The 18,599-nt window shown below is 40.2% G+C and overlaps 2 protein-coding genes across 4 annotated transcripts in view; one reads left to right on the plus strand and one right to left on the minus strand.

Annotated features, from left to right (window-relative positions):
- The window catches only part of babam2 (BRISC and BRCA1 A complex member 2), a 204,712-nt gene extending 198,833 nt beyond the window's left edge, over positions 1-5,879 (minus strand). Inside the window, exons 1-3 of one of the 2 annotated variants that reach the window (XM_067985139.1) lie at positions 5,736-5,879; positions 3,709-3,793; positions 671-860 (exon numbers count right to left, since the gene is read on the minus strand). In XM_067985139.1, coding sequence (XP_067841240.1) covers positions 671-798 — 128 coding nt within the window. In that variant the 5' untranslated portion in view covers positions 799-860; positions 3,709-3,793; positions 5,736-5,879. The remainder of the gene's footprint in view (positions 1-670; positions 861-3,708; positions 3,794-5,735) is intronic. The other variant, XM_067985138.1, reaches the window with a different exon arrangement.
- A 224-nt stretch (positions 5,880-6,103) lies between these two features.
- The window catches only part of rbks (ribokinase), a 120,447-nt gene continuing 107,951 nt past the window's right edge, over positions 6,104-18,599 (plus strand). Inside the window, exon 1 of one of the 2 annotated variants that reach the window (XM_067985140.1) lies at positions 6,104-6,295. In XM_067985140.1, coding sequence (XP_067841241.1) covers positions 6,213-6,295 — 83 coding nt within the window. In that variant the 5' untranslated portion in view covers positions 6,104-6,212. The remainder of the gene's footprint in view (positions 6,296-18,599) is intronic. The other variant, XM_067985141.1, reaches the window with a different exon arrangement.

Here is an 18,599-nt window from a genome sequence, read left to right on the forward strand (position 1 = left end):
TTTATCACTAGCACAAGCCGCTTGTTTCAGCTAACATCAGTTCAGCTTGCACTCCCTACTAATGCAAATATTTCACCACGCGGCAAGATTTGTATTGAAATATATTCAATATATGATGCAGATGTATGGGTTGAGCATATTGTGACACCCCTTACGAACAGTAATTAGTTAAGCATATCAAAACTTTTCTTTCCTTTATGCAAGGTGTCGGCAGCCAATGCTACAATGCAAAGAATGTACAATAATTCGAAAATATAGATAGATACAGACTCAGTACAGGAACAGAAACACACAGTTGTGTATAAGTTCACTATTTTGCAACTTTCTACCTTGAAACTGGAAATAATAGTTACATACAAACTAAATAACAGTAATATTATTGCTAACTACACTGTACCCATTATTACAACACTTGTACAACTATGTTTTGATCCAGCTTTAAGCACTTCTCCATTTTGGTACTTCAGTTTAAATGGTGGCCAACTTTGGGCCTGGACGACACAATCAAAATCTAAACATTAAAATAATTCAATAGATAAAAGCATGTGCGTGCACACACATATAACTCAGCTGCAGCAAATTATTGTATTGGGAGCAGGGAAAACATGAACAAACATCACAGAATAATAAGATGAATTAAACTTGTAACACTCAATCAGCACTTACTTACCCTGATTTCAAGTCAGTTATTTTGAGATTGTTTGTAGCATCTAAACCAATTTTTCCATTTCTGACCACATTGGAGATAAAGGGACGAAGTGCAGGGGAAATTCGGTTTAAGGCAACTTCTGGTGACATTTCAACTCAATTATCTACACAGTGGCACTGTCAAAGACCAACGAACAGGACAGCCTGCAGTGCTAAATAGTCAATGAAGAAAAACAGTTAACATTTGGGGCAAACTGAAAACATACAGTAGAGAAAAAGGTGGCTTGTAAACAAAACAATACACCATATGTGGATGGATATCTATATTGGAATTAGGATAACTTCTTTAAAAACTCATCCTTGGGATGTGGGTGCCGCTGGCAAGGCTGGCATTTATTGCCCATCCGTAGTTGCCCTCAACTGAGTGCCTTCAGAGGGCATGTTGATGTTGGACTGGAGTCGAATGTAGGCCAGACTGGGTAAGGACAGCAGGTTTCCTTGCCTAAAGGGCATTAGCGAACCAGTTGGGATTTTACAACTGTCCGACAGCTTCATGGCCACTTTTACTGATACAAGATTTTTAACTCATCTTCTCTGGATTATTAGTTCAGACCTCTGGATTACTGGTCCAGTAACATAATCACTACAATGCTGTGCCCCTCCTCAAACACCAGACCCTAAAGAGATTTGAGAGAGCTTTCAAAATACAAGATTTCAGTGGACCAGTGAACCATTAATCTAACAAAATTTGATTTATAAAACTGAGTCTGTCAGTCATTGTTCATTATGGGATTCATAAACATTTATGGTTTCTCAGCACTGTAGTTAGGAATAGCTATGCCCCCCCCCCCCCCCCCCCCCGCAACATACAGAATGCTCAGCTTTTCAGAATACGAACAATGCCTTAGACTCTAAGGTCTTGGAATGGTTTTTCTTAATTGCCATTTTTAGGCTAATTGCAAAGATACCAGATTAAAAAAATTATTAAGCTTTCATAGTGACATTCCTGCAACCTTTCAGTAGAGATAATTATTCAAGAGGCACTGAAAATGAGTCATATATCACTGATTGCAGAAATATTGGGTTGAGCTGTTACCAAGTAAACCTATAGAAAAACAAATATTCAATAAATATATAGTACAATACATACCCCTAAAGAGCAAAAATTTCACTTCTACAGTCAAGCATCCATGGTCAATACATGAAGTAAAATACAGTATAAAGCTAAAGGAAATGACTTGCACAAATGACAAGAAAAGTGGTAATACTGGGAGAAATATAAAAAACAACAAAGGGACACAAGAAAAATAGTAAGAGCTGTAAAAAGGAATACTAAAAAAATTTGCAAGTAATATAAAGGCGAATATTATAAGTTTTTATAAATATATTAAGAGAAAGAGAGTGGTAAGGGGAACGTGGAGCCATTAAAGACAGATAATGGACAATAAGAAAATGGCAGACTTAATACTTTGCATCCGATTTCACAGCAGGGGAAGACGATAAAATACCAGTGGTATAAGAGAACCTAAAAATAAGTCAAGAGGAGGAACTTATTGGATTTAATACAAGTTAAAAAAAATGGTTAATGGAGAAAATAATGGGACTTGAGATAGACTAATCTGGATCTGATGGTTTCCACCCTAGTTTACTAAAACAGATGGGGAAATTACAGATGCGTTGCTAATAATTTTCCAAAGCTCTCTAGATTCAGGGATTGTGCCTTTGGATTGGAAAATTGCAAATGTCACTATTATTTAAAAAAGGAGGGAGGGAGAAACTAAAAAATAAGGACTTGTCAGTTTATGACCAGTTGTGGGGAAGTTACTGGAATCTATCATCAGGGACAGAGTGATTGATCATACTTGTTCAAATGCTCAGAGTGTCAGCATAGATTTGTAAAGGGTAGGTCAAGTCTGGCTAATCTCGTTGATTTTTGTTTAAGGAAGTCACTAACATGGTAGATAGGGGAGTGTCTATGAATGTTCTCTATATGGACTTCCAGAAGACATTTGATAAGGTTCTGCACAAGAGATTAGTAGCAAAATTGAGAGTGCATGGAATTGGAGGTAACCTTGTGACATGGGTTGGCAATTGGTTGGGAAGTAGGAGACAGAAAGTAAGGATAAACGGAATACTTTGATTGGCAGGATGCGACAGGTGGTATTCTGCAGGGCATCAGTTTTTCACCAAATATATCAATGACTTGGATGAAAGAATAGAATTGTATATCCAAGTTTACTTATGACACTGTTAGGACACACAGCAAGTTGTGTGGATGGGAGCAGGAAGTTACGAAGAGACATAGACAGACTAAACAACTGGGCAAAAATGTGGCGTTCAACATGGAGAATATGTTCTTAATGGCAAGAGACTAGGAACTGTGGAGAAGCAAAAGATTTGGGTGTCCAGGTACACAAATCACTCAAAGCTAATGCACAGGTACAAAAAAAAAATCAAAAAGGCTAATAGAATAGACCACCTCCCACAAAGCAGTACTCACTCAGTGCTGTACTAGTTTATTTGCTCAAGTCTCTGGAGTGGGGCTTGAACCCATAACCTTATGATGCAGATGAGAGTCCTACCACTGAGCTAAGTCTCAGACCGAGAAATCAGACCCTGGGAATTAGAGGCCTGCTAATTTGTCATCAGTTATAGACAAGATGGTGGAAGGCATTGTAAGGGTGATCACCTGGATTTATCATCATGTGGAGAGGTCAGCAGCTCTTTGAGAACCTCAGGGTGGCTTTAGCCACACAAAAATGTGTATCGGAGTTGTCAGTTTAGATCAAATAAATAGGTTGCAGGCCAATTTAAATTTATTAGGGGAATGGTCCCTTGTGTGTCTTGACATGTGGATAAGTAGTGCAATGCATCAGGATCTTGGAAACTCCAAGTATATGTATAAAATACAGGGTTATCATCTCAGGTTGTGGAAGAATAGAGGGATCTGCGACTCAGGTTGATAAATCATTGAAAGTCCACAAGCAGCGTGCTGAGGCCATTTGGAAGTAGGATTTCATGTGTTATTAAGACAGTACAGTATAAAACTAAATACTATACCTAGGCTGCACAAAGTCTTGGTATGGCTGCAGTTTGAGTATTGTATCCAGTTTTGGTCTCCTCAGATGGCAGTGATTACCGAGGCCTTTGAGAAGATACAGAAAAAGGAACCAAAATGATGCTCAGGGCTGTTCGGCTAATTGAGATGGAATTATTTTAATTGCAGGTCGATAGTATGCGTGGCTGCACCATAGCTCGATGGACCAGATGATCGTTTCCGATTCTTCTTGCATGTTAACTTTTTTTAAAGTTTATTTTCAATTTCTACCATGTTTGCATCCCTTAGGAATCTCAATTCTACTGTGATAGTTTTCCAATGACTATAGCATCAAGGGAATTAAGATAATCAATAAGTAGAAGCAAAATGGCAGAGTACACGTAAGAAAATAACCTAACAAATGGCAGCCAACAACTTTGCCTGACCAAAGCTAGATTTTCAGAGGTGACATCCTAATTGGTCAGGTAAGGTGGGTAGCAAAGCCTTACAACATAATGCACCTAGATTTCCAAAAGCCCCTTGAGAAAATACTCCATGAGAGGCTCCTTTACAAACTAAGATTTGTAGAATTAGTAACTGGCTAACAGGAAAAAAAGCAAAGGATGGTCATATGGGGAGATAAGTCAAAATGGGAAGGGGAGGGAGATGTATTAAGGATTGGGGGGGGGGGGGGGGCGCTAGAAAATTTGTTCTTAGGCCCCACCTATTCCAGGTTCATATAAATTAACATGATTTACAGTTTCTTCTGAAAAGTAGTTAAACCTAAAGAATTAAAATTTGAATGGTTTAAAAGTGTCATTTAACCCTAAGATTATAGTGTTGAAATTACTCAAGATTATACACAACTACAGTGTGCACATCATTGGGATAGTTTTGTTTGAGAGTTTCCCCTTCCCCCTATTTATTAGGAAATAATACAAGTATGTAAGACAATAATCAAATGTGAGCTCTGTTGCTATTATAAACTGCTTGCAGTTTATGTACCTCTGACAGAATTACAAAAAGGCAGAATTAGTCTTTAAAAAATCACAGGGGTAACCATGTTTAGGTTTAAGTGCCATTTTCTCTTGGAATGCACATTCCTTTACCTTTATAGCTAGTGGGCTTTTACTTTGCTGTTGGATAAATGTATAAAAGGAGTTTGTTGTATTTTCAGTAATCATAGGTCAAACCATGTGAAATAGGACCTCACAATCTTTATTTAATAACAATAAATGTTGGAAATAAGCAATAGGTCTGTGAACATGTGAAGTTAACATTTTAGGTGCTGATCTTTTGTCAGCAATGTGCTGGAAAATCTCTACTCACAACATTCAACCCAGCTTTTCTCTTTCAGACACTGACAGGCCTACTGTCTATTTGCAGTGCTTTTTTAAGTAATACCTACACAACTATCTGATTATTACAGGGATTGGGGGGGGGGTAGTGGGAGTGTGCACCTATATAGATTTATAATGTTGCAATAATGCACCATCCCTTATTACAGAGTTACCAATTGCCACTGATCATGAGTGATTTTTTAAAAATGTAGTTTCAAAGGAAAAAAAGTGTGACCTATTCTAATGTACGTCACTCTGAAACCCAAATGCAGCTCCATATGTTTAATAGATCTTTGCAATCTGCGTCACCCCTGCTGATGGTAAAATGTCACTCCTAACGTTTCCAGGATGTTTGCAGCACTGTTTAATGTTGCGTGTACGTCCTTCGGACTTTAATACAGGAAATGACAAAACGTTTTCTGTAAACAGGGTTTACTAAACCTCCTCCTCATACAGTGCAAATGCAAATCGTTGCATTTGCGCTTTTTTTAAAACAAAAAAAATACATCTACGTAAAATAAAGTGATAGCAAGCATGAACTTTATATACTTAGTAATTATTAACAATCAACTATTTATATATATACACATACACACATTTTACAAAAAAAAATGCGAGCAACTGGGCCTCAAAGCCACCTAGAACCCATACAAACAGTAATGGATGGCAATGATATTTTTTTCAATACAAAGTGAACGGAGTTCAAGTACCTGCTTGAGGCCTACACGCGAGTCCCATTAACACGGAGCGTCAAGTGACCAACAGTCACTGCCTCACGCTCCCCGCTCGCGCCGCTCAAACACTAACGGTTACAAATGCGCCACAACTCCGAGCCGGCAACCCAGCGCTGCTGCCGGCTAAACAACTGCCTGATTTTCTTTACATTATATATAAAAAAACATACTTTAAAAATAAAAAAAAAATGACTTCTTATCGGTCAGAATAAGCTGCATATATATATATATATATATCATTCGTATTAAAAAATCGTTTTACCTCGATTTGTTTTAAATAAAGCCCTTTTTTAAAAAATCCATTTATTTGTTAAAATAATGCAGCCGGCTATGTGATGGGTCCTCTTGCAGAACGGTCTCTTGCTACGCACTTTTGTACCTAAGGGTTTATTGAGCTGATTAGTGTTGCTTTACTTTGCAATATTCTGCTATTGGTTTTTTAATTTCCTAAATATGTCAATCCCAGTAAATCTTCCTTCTGATACTGGGGTTTATGATGTAGTGGTTGTAGGATCCTGTATGATTGACTTGGTCAGGTTAGTATATATGTAGTGTATTTTTTTATATAATTATGTAGATTAACACTCATTACTTAAATCGTTATAGATGTTGGAAATATATTTTATTAAAAAAACAGACATTACTAATAGATTATAAGTTGAAAAAGGAAAACTGGTAAAAAAAAATATAAGATAAATAATTTTTTTAAATTTAAAATTATCAAATAATTTTATTTTGTAAAACAGAAAAATTGTATACTGCTTTTAAAACGGATATAGTAGTTTATATTCTCAGCACAGCATTTACAGAAGAATGTGACCTAGTGATGCATTTTTGTTCAGTAATTTAACATGCATCAGATGGATGCAGTGGGGCTAACACATCTCCATCTTTGCTGTACAATTGGAGTCCAGTGGTAGTTGTGTGCTCTCATTGACATTAACCCATCCCTCCTTTTGCAGGGATGTGTTGTGAGCTTTGAGAGAGGGGACCTGTTCTATGGGTTTCCAGGCTACGTGATATCTTCCCTACGCAAGGCAGAGATTGTACACTGCACTCTCTGACTGGGTTATGTTTCACAGATGCCTAATGCACAAGTTTGTGGTAGGAGGAGGATTTTGCCATAGTGAGGAGTTGCATCTTCTTGCCTCCAGCAATGAGAATTGAGCTAGCCTGTGCATGCTGGTGGATCTCGCACCCCTGTGAACAGGCCTAGCAGGCAGCAGAGTGAATCTGAGGGGATATCAATGCTGACTGGCCACTGTGTCATCTGGATCACTTCCCAAATGATCGGATTCGGGGTTAGCACCAGAATATGTGTATAAGTGTATCACTGGTCAGTTTTCTCCAATATTCATTCAATAGAGATGAGGTAGAATCTATGGAGAATATGTGGAACGTGGTACATTCAGTATATGAGTTTGAATTGACCCTCACATATTCTACTTCAAGTGGTGGTGAGAGCTTGTTCCCAGAGACCTTTCCCCTTAATTATTTTGTCATTTGGTGAGCTACATTTCGCTTCTATGCTCTTTTCTGTGGGTTCCGTCTGTGCGGAGGTGAGTACAGCGTACAGGATAGAAATATATTTACAGGTACGCCGACTCCATCCCTCTTTCTGGCCACTGTCTGAGGCTGAACCAGACCTTTCGCAACCTTGGCATCCTATTTGACCCTGAGATGAACTTCTGACCACATATCTGCTCCATCATCAAGACCGCCTACTTCCACCTCCATAACATCGCCCATCTCTGCTCCAGCCTCAGCTCATCTGCTGCTGAAGCCCTCCTCCATGTCTTTGTTACCTCTAGACTTCACTTTTGCAATGCTCTCCTGGCTGCCCACCCTCCATAAACTTGAGCTCATCCAAAACTCTGCTGCCCATATCCTAACTCACACCAAGTCCCATTCACCCATCACCCCTCTGCTTGCTGACCTACATTGGCTCCAAGTCTGGGAACGCCTTGATTTTTAAAAATTCGTTCATGGGATGTGGGTGTCGCTGGCAAGGCCGGCATTTATTGCCCATCCCTAATTGCCCTTGAATTAAAAAATTCTCATCCTTATTTACAAATTCCTCCATGGCCTAGCCCTCCCCTATCTCTGTAACTTCCTCCAGTTCTACAATGCTCTGAGATCTGTGCACTCCTCCAATTCTTGCCTCTTGTGCAGCCCCAATTTTAATCGCTCTACTATTGGCGGCCATGCCTTCAGCTGCCTCGGCCCTAAGCTTTGGAATTTCCTTCCCAAACCTCTCCGCCTCTCTATCGCTCTCTCCTCCTTTAAGACACTGCTTAAAACCTACCTCTCTTCCAAGCTTTTGGTCACCTGTCCCAATATTTCCTATGTGGCTCAGTATCAAATTTTGTTTGATAATTGCTCCTCTGAAGCGCCTTGGGGCATTTTACTACGTTAAAGGTGCTAAATAAATGCAAGTTGTTGATGTTGTTGATATCTTGGAAGTTAAGAATGAGTGGCTATAGAAGGGGTGGCTCTCCCTGAAGTTTGTAAAATGTCACTGACTCCTGGGGTAAGTGCTTGATTTGGAGGTACCTGAACACATCTTGCTAAGTGAGGTTGAATCTTTTCCGTTAATTGCTTGTGAAGAAGCTGGCCAAATCTGGTGTTGCCCTTCTTATGCCAGGCTCTGAATCCACCTGGGAGTTCTTTGTTGCACAAGATTGAGAAGAAAGCTTCCACACCCAATGGAAGTTTTCTTCCCAATCTTGTGGTTGAGCCCAGTTACATTCAAGGAAATTATTTTGACAATAGCCATATTGAGGAATGTATTGATTGGTGTATGTTACATCCTGGACACACATCACAGTGCAAACTGCAGTAAGTTCTTTCAAATGCTGCAGTTAAATTCCTGGATGGGAGCCAGATGTCCCTCCTTCCCTGGGCACCCTAGAATATGCACTTAACTTTTATCTGTTGCCCCTGTACCCCCATGTCGCGCCAAGGCAGCCCTGCAAAAACCTTTGACATCCTCATGCATGTTAACAGTGGTTAAATACATAGAATTACATAGAATGTACAGCACTGAAACTGGCCATTTGGCCCAACAGGTCCATGCCGGTGTTTATGCTCCACACGAGCCTCCTCTCTCCCTACCTCATCTAACCCTTTCAGCATATCCTTCTATTCCTTTCTCCCTCATGTGTTTAATCTAGCTTCCCCTTAAATGCATCTGTGATAGTCGCCTCAATTACTCCTTGTGGTAACGAGTTCCACATTCTAACCACTTTCTGGATAAAGAAGTTTCTCCTGAATTCCCTATTGGATTTATTAGTGACAATTTTAGATACACTCTTGGAACATCATTCCATTGAATGAGTGTCTGTTTCAAGTTTTTACGTGGCTCGTCCACGTGGTAAAGTCCAGTTACGCCACAGCTAAGGGGAGGGGGCAGCGGGTACTTTGGTGGGGAGAGTTGGGGGAGGGGGGCGGCGTTGTCGGGAAAGTCGTACCACCGAGTCTCAAAATTTCACCAAGCGTTGAAGTCCAACCAAACAGAGAGCAAACTGGGTCTATCGGTCGACAGACTAGTGGCAATATATGCCATGTTCCCTTGTCATCATCGATGTTTGTGCAATTTTATTATTATTAATGATAGAAACAATCAATTATTATGTCCGAGACACACACTACATCGTATTAATTATTTACATTTTTGACTAACAACGAAGCATAACCAAGCGATAACAATAATAATAATAACTGGTGAAGTAAGATCATTATTAGTGTCTTTGACCACTAAGATCTACTTTTCACTACCTACGAAGTGTCCATAAATATCTGTAGAATTTCTAGGGTCAATTGCAGTGTTAATCTTGAAGTTTGGCTTGCAAAGGTCTTGAAGTGGTTGATGTTCAAAAACTTCATCAGAGAGTTGTTCTGTTCCAGCCATTTTCCTCTCGCACCAATTACAAAGCCAAAGAATTTGATATTTTCTCCTCCTGTCAATTGTCTGATCTTGGGCTCCAGCGCTTTGTATTTGTCTTGTTTTTCGACCCACGCATTTTCTAATGCTTTATCGTTGTTCTCATACCGAATTGTGACGTCGACGACCGCCACATCCTTGCCTTTTAGGAACAGGACATCCGGTTTCCATAGAGCCCCGTCTGTTGATTTGAGTCTTGGCTATATATATGCTGCCCAGCCATAGGTACTCACTTTGTTCTTGAGCTCTTCCAGTATTTTATTGTGCCTCTTAATTCGAGCTTTTTGTACTGATATGCATTTCCCAGAGATGTGCGCGATAGTCTCATTTGACAGTTCACATCTTCTGCATAATTTTGTTGCACCGGTTCTACCGAGTGATAATGTGTATCTGGTGGGATAAAGGTTAGATTTTATCAGTAAGGCCTTGATGAATTGTGCTTGCTTCATTCCGCGTTTTGATTTGATCCAGTCGTTTGACATTTTATCATTGTGGTAGTAGGTGATTCCTGATCCTTGATATTTGAGTTTGGTCCATTTGTGGAATTCCAAACTCCTGCACTCTGCATATATGTTTATTGCTTTTTTGGCCCCTCTTTGTAGCTTCTCCGGTATAACATCCCGTATCATATCCTCCAAATCATTATCTTCCATTCGTGATTCTTCCTCAGTTGGTTTTTTTCTCATATTCTCCAGGTAATCTGACACCTCTCTGAGGACTTTCAGGCTTTTGAGTTTCGTAATGTTATCTTTGTTGTTTTGTCCTCTAAGTGAATGAGGCTCTGATAACTGGATCGCTTGAGTTCTCCAGTGCTTCTAGTTTTCGTACTATGGCCGATGGAATCTGAATTTCCAATTTTGGGAGGCTTAGTCCCCCATCACGATTTCTGGAGTACAGTATGCCATCTGCGATGTCATTAGGAAGATGTAATATTTCCTTGACTGTTCTCCTTATTAGCCTGTCCATATTAATGAGGGTATTTTGTGATGCCTCGGTAAGGGTAAGATGGTAGTACAACCTGGGGATCATATGGGTCTTGAGAATCGCGATTCTCTGAGTTGGTTTCAATTTTGCTGCTTTTCGGCTCTCTGTCCATTTTTCGAGCTTTGTTATCCATTGGTCTTCTGTCACTCCGGCCCAAGGGTCTATCCATGCACCGAGATACTTCTTTATACTTCCGGGGGCAATAAATTCCAGTTCTTTACCATTCATTTGCCATTTAGTCCCGTGGTTGTACAGGAAGGTTTTATTCTTGGTGGACATGTGGAATCCTGCTGTCTTTTTGATGTTAATTTCTAGCCCGGTTTTCTTACAGAATGATTCCAAAATCGTTAAATTTTTCATCATTCCGGAGTGTGAATCACTCATAATTGCGATGTCATCTGCGAAGGCTAGGGCAGTACATTTAACGTCCTGGTTGTTATCCTTCATCCAGACCCCTGAGCCATCTCTTTCCAGCGTACAAAGAAGTGGGTCCATGGTTAAATTAAACAGTAGTGGGGATAGGGGGTCTCCTTGTTTGACTCCCTTTTTGATATTTATAGGTTCGGTCTTACATTTCTCTCCTTCAATGATTGTTGTGGTCTCTGTATATAGATTTTCAATAAGTTTAATGAATTTTTTATTAATTCCCATTCTCATCAGACTTTTGGTTATTATGACGTGGCCCACAGAATCAAAGGCCTTGGCTAGGTCCACAAATACAACTGCAAGTTGTTTTCTGTTGTTCTTAGCCCCTTTCATAATGTTTTGAAGGATGGCGATGTTTTCGTTGCATCCTGGGGTCGCTGCAATAAATCCTTTTTGTCTGGGTTTTAGGGTTACTGCTTCAGCCAATCTCTTTGCGATTATTTTGGTGAATAGGCGTAATAATATTGGCCCTATAGTTATGGACTGCCAGTTGTCTATGTTTTTCAGAAGTTCAGTGTCTTCTGATTTCGGAATGAGAAATGTTCTGCTTTTCTTAAGGATGTCAGGAATGGTCGTGGTCTTCATCCAGAGGGAGAAGAGTCTCGGAAGAATCAAGGGGTCGCTTTTGTCCCATTCCTTCAGGTCATGCACTGTTTTTCCATCCGGGCCTGGTGCACTCCCTTCTTTCATGTTATTAATGGCTTGTTTAGTTTCTTCTTCACTGATATCACTCATCAAGCCTTCCTTCTTGGCCATCCTTATACAATCTACGAATTTACTAATGTCCGATTTATTGTTTGGTTTTGATAGTTTTGTCTTGTAACTTTGTTCAAGCTCCTCCTTTGAAAGAGGGCGTTTAATATTGGTTGGACCGCCCATAATTTGTCGGTCTAATCTTCTCCTGTCTTTAATGAACATGGTCTGAGTCTTTTTGTAATCGGCCTTCTTTTTAGCATATCTTTTTGTATTGTTGGGTCTTAGGGCCTTTTTCTTGTTTTCTTTTGTTTTGGACTTTTGTTTCATCCTTCTCCAGCATCATTTCTGTGATTACCTCGATTAGTCCTATGGCTTGGGCTTCTTCTTCATCGTTTGTTCTGTTCCCAACCAGCTGTTCAGCATCTAATAGTAGGTTGCCCAATTCTCTCTTTTCCTTGTTTCCTTTTAATGGGCATTTTGCTTTAGGTTTATTGCTTGCATTGTTCTGGTTTGAGTGTTCGTGGTTTGTATCTTGCTCGATACTTTCATTTGCTGCGTTATTTCCTGGGGTCGTGTTATTTGATTGAGTTCTTTCTTTGTATGCTATGGTTTCGAGCTATCTTCTCTGTGATTTGTTTATTAGTTTTTGATAGTAATTCCACACTTATTTTCTTATTTATGTTCCAACAACCTTTATATTTAATTTCCAATTCTTTAAGTTGTTGAACTTCCTCATCAGACCGAATAGATTTCTTGCCTTTTTTTCTTTGGTTTGTTTTCTTCTAATCTTTTCTCGTTTATTAATTTGTGATGCTGGTGTCTCTCATGTTGTCCCAAACCAATTTTAGTTGAAAATTTAAGGGGACACAAAGTGCATTCTAGTGTGCCTTCCGGCATTGTCCGTTCCACTCTATTGCATTTGCCATGATGGCATGCTATGGAATGGTAGTCTCCTTTTCGTCTACATTTGTTGCATATTGTTGTTACTTTAGTTCCTTTGTGTTTGATTTTCATGTGTGATTTAAACAGTGTGTGGGACTGAAAGAACTCTTTGCATTGTATTCAGAGTAGGCTGTCTATTGGATAGTGGATGTTTACTTCTCTCTGTTCATTACTATTTACTGGTGGTTCGATTTGTATACCCTCACAGTATGCACTTTCTGTAGGTTCCTCTTCTGGGTCCCCTTTGTTTGTTATTCTGCTCTCTGTACTGTTTTCTATTGGTGAAACCCTGAGGCCCGAGTTATAGATGGTCTTGCTTTTAATGGTAGGCACTTCCTCTCGGGCTTCTATTCCTAAGGGTTGCTCTTCCTTGCTATTTGTCATGTCTTCACCAATTAGTATACCCCTCTCTCGGTCTTTAACAACCGGAGTAGGTTTTCTGTTGGGTATTTGGATTGGTCTTATTATCATAAAGTCGTCCTCATTAGTTTGTGTGTATGAGGTTCTTGTTGCTTGCCTCGTAGGGAGAGGTCTAGCGGTATTCCAGCTAAGGTATTTTTCACCGAGGGTCACTGGGCACCCAACGGCGGGGAGGTTGTTTGCCCAGTCCTCATTCCTTCCGGATTTGATGAACCCCTGGGGGTTATCGAATTTGTTTTTTAGAAGGTTTGTTTCCCCTTCCCTACTGGGGTTTTGATCTCCGCAGATCACTTTAGCCATCTTGAATTCTTTGAGCGGTCGATTTAGCCAACAAATTAATGTTGTTTCCAGCGGGACCACTTGGAGGTACGACAAACTGTGACAGAGAATTCAAAAGAGTGTCACAGCTATGTAACTAGAGGATTTCTCTTACCGACGTAAGAGAGTCATAGTTACTCCCGCCAATCTTATATTTATGGCCCCTACTTCTGGTCTCCCCCGCAAATGGAAACATCTTCTCTACGTCTACCCCATCAAATCCTTTCATAATCTTAAAGACCTCTATCAGGTCACTCCTCAGTCTTCTCTTTTCTAGAGAAAAGAGCCCCAGCCTGCTCAATCTTTCCTGATAGTTATAACCCCTCAGTTCTGGTATCATCCTAGTAAGTCTTTATGCACCTTCTCCAGTGCCTCTATATTCTTTTTATAATATGGAGACCAGAGCTGTTCACAGTACTTCAAGTGTAGTCTAACTAATGTTCCATACAAGTTTAACATAACGTCTCTGCTTTTCAATTCTATCCCTCTAGAAATGAACCTCAGTGCTTGGTTTGCTTTTTTTTATGGCCTTATTAAACTGCGTTGCTACTTTTAGTGATTTGTGTATCTGTACTCCTGTATCCCTCTGCTCCTCTACCCCATTTAGATTCTTGTTATCCAAGTAGTATGTGGCCCCCTTATCCTTCCTATCAAAATGTACCATCTCACACTTATCTATATTGAAATTCATTTGCCAATTACACGCCCATTCTGCAAGTTTATTGATGTCTTCCTGTATTTTGTTTGCAGTCCGCCCCAGTACTAACTATACCCCCCAATTTGATGATGTCCGCAAATTTTGAAATTGTGCTTCTGAGTCCAGTTTGTTTATGTAAATAGTGAACAACAGTGGTCCCAGCACCAATCCTTGTGGGGGAACACCAATTCCCACCTTTTGCCAGTCTGAGTAACTACCTTTAACCCCTACTCTCTGTTTTCTGTTTTGTAGCCAGCTTGCTATCCATTCTGCTACTTGTCCCCTGACTCCACATGCTCTGACCTTAGTCATGAGTCTGCTGTGCGGTACCTTATGGAAGGCCTTTTCAAAATCCAAATATATTACATCTACTACATTACCCTTGTCTACCCTTTCTGTTACTTCTTCAAAGAATTCAATAAGGTTGCTCAAGCACGACCTTCCCTTTTGAAATCCGTGCTGACTATTCTTTATTATATTTGTGGTTTCTAGATGTTTTTCTATTACATCTTTGAGGAAAGATTCCATTATCTTTCCTACCACAGATGTTAAGCTAACTGCTCTATAGTTCCCTGGACTTGTTTTATCTCCCTTTTTAATAGTAGGAATCCTCTGGCACTATTCCCTTTTCTAATGAATTTTTATATATATGTAATAGTGTCTCTGCTATCTCTTCCCTAACTTCTTTTAATATGCGCAGATGCAATCCATCCGGACCAGGGGTCTTATCCTCCCTAAGTTCGATGAATTTATCAATTATCTCCCCCTTTCTATCTTAAATGTCTTTATATTTTTTTGATCTCTTCCTGCCCACCTTGTTAGTCTCCCTGGTAAATACTGAGGCAAAGTAATTATTTAATATTCCTGCCATTTCGCTGTCATTACCTGTGAATTTATCGTGTGTATCCCTTAGTGGCCCTATCCCTATCCTGATTTTTCTTTTGTCATTTATGTGTCAGTAGAATACTTTACTCTTTCTTTTTATATTCCTTGATAATTTAATTTCGCAGTTTCTCTTTGCCTTCTTAATTGTTTTTTTGACTTCTTTCCTAACCTTTTCGTATTCCCTTTTGATATGCTCTCCTTTGTTGTCTATGTACTCAGTATATGCCTTTTTCTTCAGTTTCAATTTTGCCCTTTTTTCTTTATTCATCCATGGTGTATCATTACTGGCTAGTTTTTTCTTGCTTTTTAGTGGGATACATTTCTCCTGGACACTCTTGATCACCGTTTTAAATGTTGCCCACTGCTGTTCTATTTCTTTGTTTATCAGTAAATTTTTCTAATTTATGTTCCTTAGTTCCATTCTCATTCCCTGAAAATCAGCTTTTCTCCAATTTATTATTTTGGTCTTTGTCTTACTTATGTCCTTCTCTATCTTTATCTTAAACTTTATAATGTTGTAATCGCTATTGCCTAGATGTTCCCCTACACTCACTTCTCTTATCTGTTCTGGTTCATTTTCCATCACCAGATCCAGCAGTGCTTGTGCTTTTTACATACTGGGTAAGAAAGGAGTCCTGCACACAAACTCCATTCCCTGTACCCCTTTACCTACCTCTTTTTGCCAGTTTATTTGGGGATAATTATATTATTCCATATTCTTTACTCATTTCGCATGTTTGCTTACATATTTCTTCCTCCGCCTCCTTTCCACTATTTGATGGTCTGTAGTGTGCCGCTATTAGCGTGATCGATCCCTTTTATTTCAATCCATATGGATTTTGTTTCTATCCTACTGTTAGTTATGTCCCTTTTTTCTACTGCCATTATGTTATCTCTAATTAGTACAGCTACTCAACCCCCCTTCTTTCCCTATCCTTTCAATATTTAGTTGCCAGTCCTGTTCTTTATGTAGCCATGTTTCAGTTATTCCTACTACACCTGGATCCTCAGTACGGATTATTGCCTCCAGTTCCCCCGTTATATTTTGGACGCTGTGTATATTGCTGTACAGGCAGTTTAATTTGTCTTTAATTTTACTTTTTTATTTTATTTTTAACAGTCATTTTAAATCCAGCAACTATAGGCCAGTCAGTTAAACCTTGGTGATGGGGAAACTTTTGAAGACGATAATCCAGGCAGAATTAACAGTCACTTGGACGAGTGTGGATTGTTTAGGGAAAGCCAGCACGGATTTGTTAAAGGCAAATCATGTTTAACCATCTTGATAGAGTTTTTTGATGAGGTAACAGAGAGGGTAGATGAGGGCAATGCAGTTGATCTGGTGTATATGGATTTTCAAAAAGCATTTGATAAAGTGCCACATGGTAGGCTTGCTATGAAGATTGCAGCCCTTGGAATAAAGGGGCAGTAGCAACATGGATACAGAATTGGCTAAATGACAGGAAACAGAGAGTAGTGGTGAGCGGTTGTTTTTCGGACTGGAGGGAGATGTGCAGTGGTGTTCCCCAGGGGTCGGTGCTGGGACCACTGCTTTTCTTGATGTATATTAATGACTTGGACTTGGGAGTACAGGGCACAATTTCAAAATTTGCGGATGACACCAAACTTGGAAGGGTAGTGAACAGTGAGGAGGATAGCGATAGACTTCAGGAGGATATAGACACTCTGGTGGCATGGGCGGACACGTGGCAGATGAAGTTTAACGTGGAAAAATGCATGTTGATGCACTTCGGTAGGAAAAATGAGGAGAGGCAATATAAGCTAGAGGGCACAATTCTAAAAGGGGTGGAGGAACAGAGGGATCTGGGGGTGTATGTGCATAAATCGTTGAAGGTGGCAGGGCAGGTTGAGAAAGCGGTTAAAAAAGCATACAGGGTCCTGGGCTTTATAAATAGAGGCATAGAGTACAAAAGCAAGGAAGTCGTGATGAACTTTATAAAATTCAGCCACAACTGGAGTATTGTGTCCAGTTCTGGGCACCGCACTTTAGGAAAGATGTGAAGGTCTTAGAGAGGGTGCAGAGGAGATTTACTAGAATGATTCCAGGGATGAGGGACTTAAATTACATGGATAGACTGGAGAGGCTCCTTGGAACAGAGAAGGTTAAGGGGAGATTTGATAGAGGTGTTCAAAATCATGAAGGGTCTAAACAGAGTGGATAGAGAGAAACTGTTCCCATTGGCAGAAGGGTCAAGAACCAGAGGGCATAGATTTAAGGTGATTGGCAAAAGAACCAAAGGTGATATGAGGAAAAACTTAATTACACAGCGAGTGGTTAGGATCTGGAATGCACTACCTGAGGGAACGGTGGAGGCAGATTCAATCATGGCCTTCAAAAAGGAACTGGATAAGTAATTGAAAGGAAAATATTTGCAGGGCTACGGGGATAGGGCGAGGCAGTGGGATTAGCTGGATTGCTCATGCATAGAGCCGGTGCAGACTCGATGGGCCGAATGGCCTCCTTCCATGCTGTAACCTTCTATGCTTCTATGATTCCACTTCTGTTTTATGACTGTATTTGTTCCTAGACTGTTTATGTTATCTTTATTCCTTACCCTGGTCTGACCTTTACGCTCATCTCCTGTTCCTTTTACCTTTAAGCTTTTGTTATTGCTACCAGATTCCTCCGCCCAACCCCCCTATCTTGCTAGTTAAAGTTAACAATTATGTTCAGTGATTAATAATGTGTGTATAAACAGGTGCCCCACCCTGTGTCCTTGCCCAACCTTCTTTAAGACTTCGACTCGATCTGGGAGAAAGTTGGCATCTTTTTTCCAGCCAATCGAGTTGTATTGTCCTCTGATCAATTCCCATCATCTGTGGCTCAGTTGCTATCACTCTTGCCTCTGAGTCAAACAGTTGTAGGTTCAAGTCCCACTCCAGGGATTTGAGCATAAAATCTAGGCTGACACACCCAGTACAGCACCGAGGGAGGACTGTCTACTATTCAGGGGTGCACTGTCAGGTCCTGTCTTTCAGATGAGATGTTAACCGAGGCACTGTCTGCCCTCTCTGTTGGCTGTAAAAGATCTCATGGCACTAGTTTGAAGAAGAGCAGGGGAGCTCTTCCGAGTGTCCGGGCCAATATTTATCCCTCAACCAGTATCACTGAATCTGGTCATTTATCTCATTGCTGTTTGTTGTGTGCAAATTGGCTGCTGTGTTTCCTACAGTACAATAGAATCATAGAGAGGTTACAGCAAGGCTCTATGCAAGAGCAATCCAGCTAGTCCCACTCCCCCTGCCCTATCCCCGTAGCCCTGCAAATTTTTTCCTTTCAAGTACTTACCCAGTTCCTTTTTGAAGGCCATGATTGAATCTGCCTCCACCACCACCTTGGGCAGTGCATTCCAGATCCTAACCACACGCTGTGTAAAAATGTTTTTCCTCATGTCACCTTTGGTTCTTTTGCCAATCACCTTAAATCTATCTCCTCTGGTTCTTGACCCTTCCGCCAATGGGAACAGTTTCTCTCTATCTACTCGGTCTAGATCCTTCATGATTTTGA

This window comes from Heptranchias perlo, chromosome 5 (genome assembly GCF_035084215.1).
Source record: "Heptranchias perlo isolate sHepPer1 chromosome 5, sHepPer1.hap1, whole genome shotgun sequence".
NCBI classification, from domain to species: Eukaryota; Metazoa; Chordata; class Chondrichthyes; order Hexanchiformes; family Hexanchidae; genus Heptranchias; species Heptranchias perlo.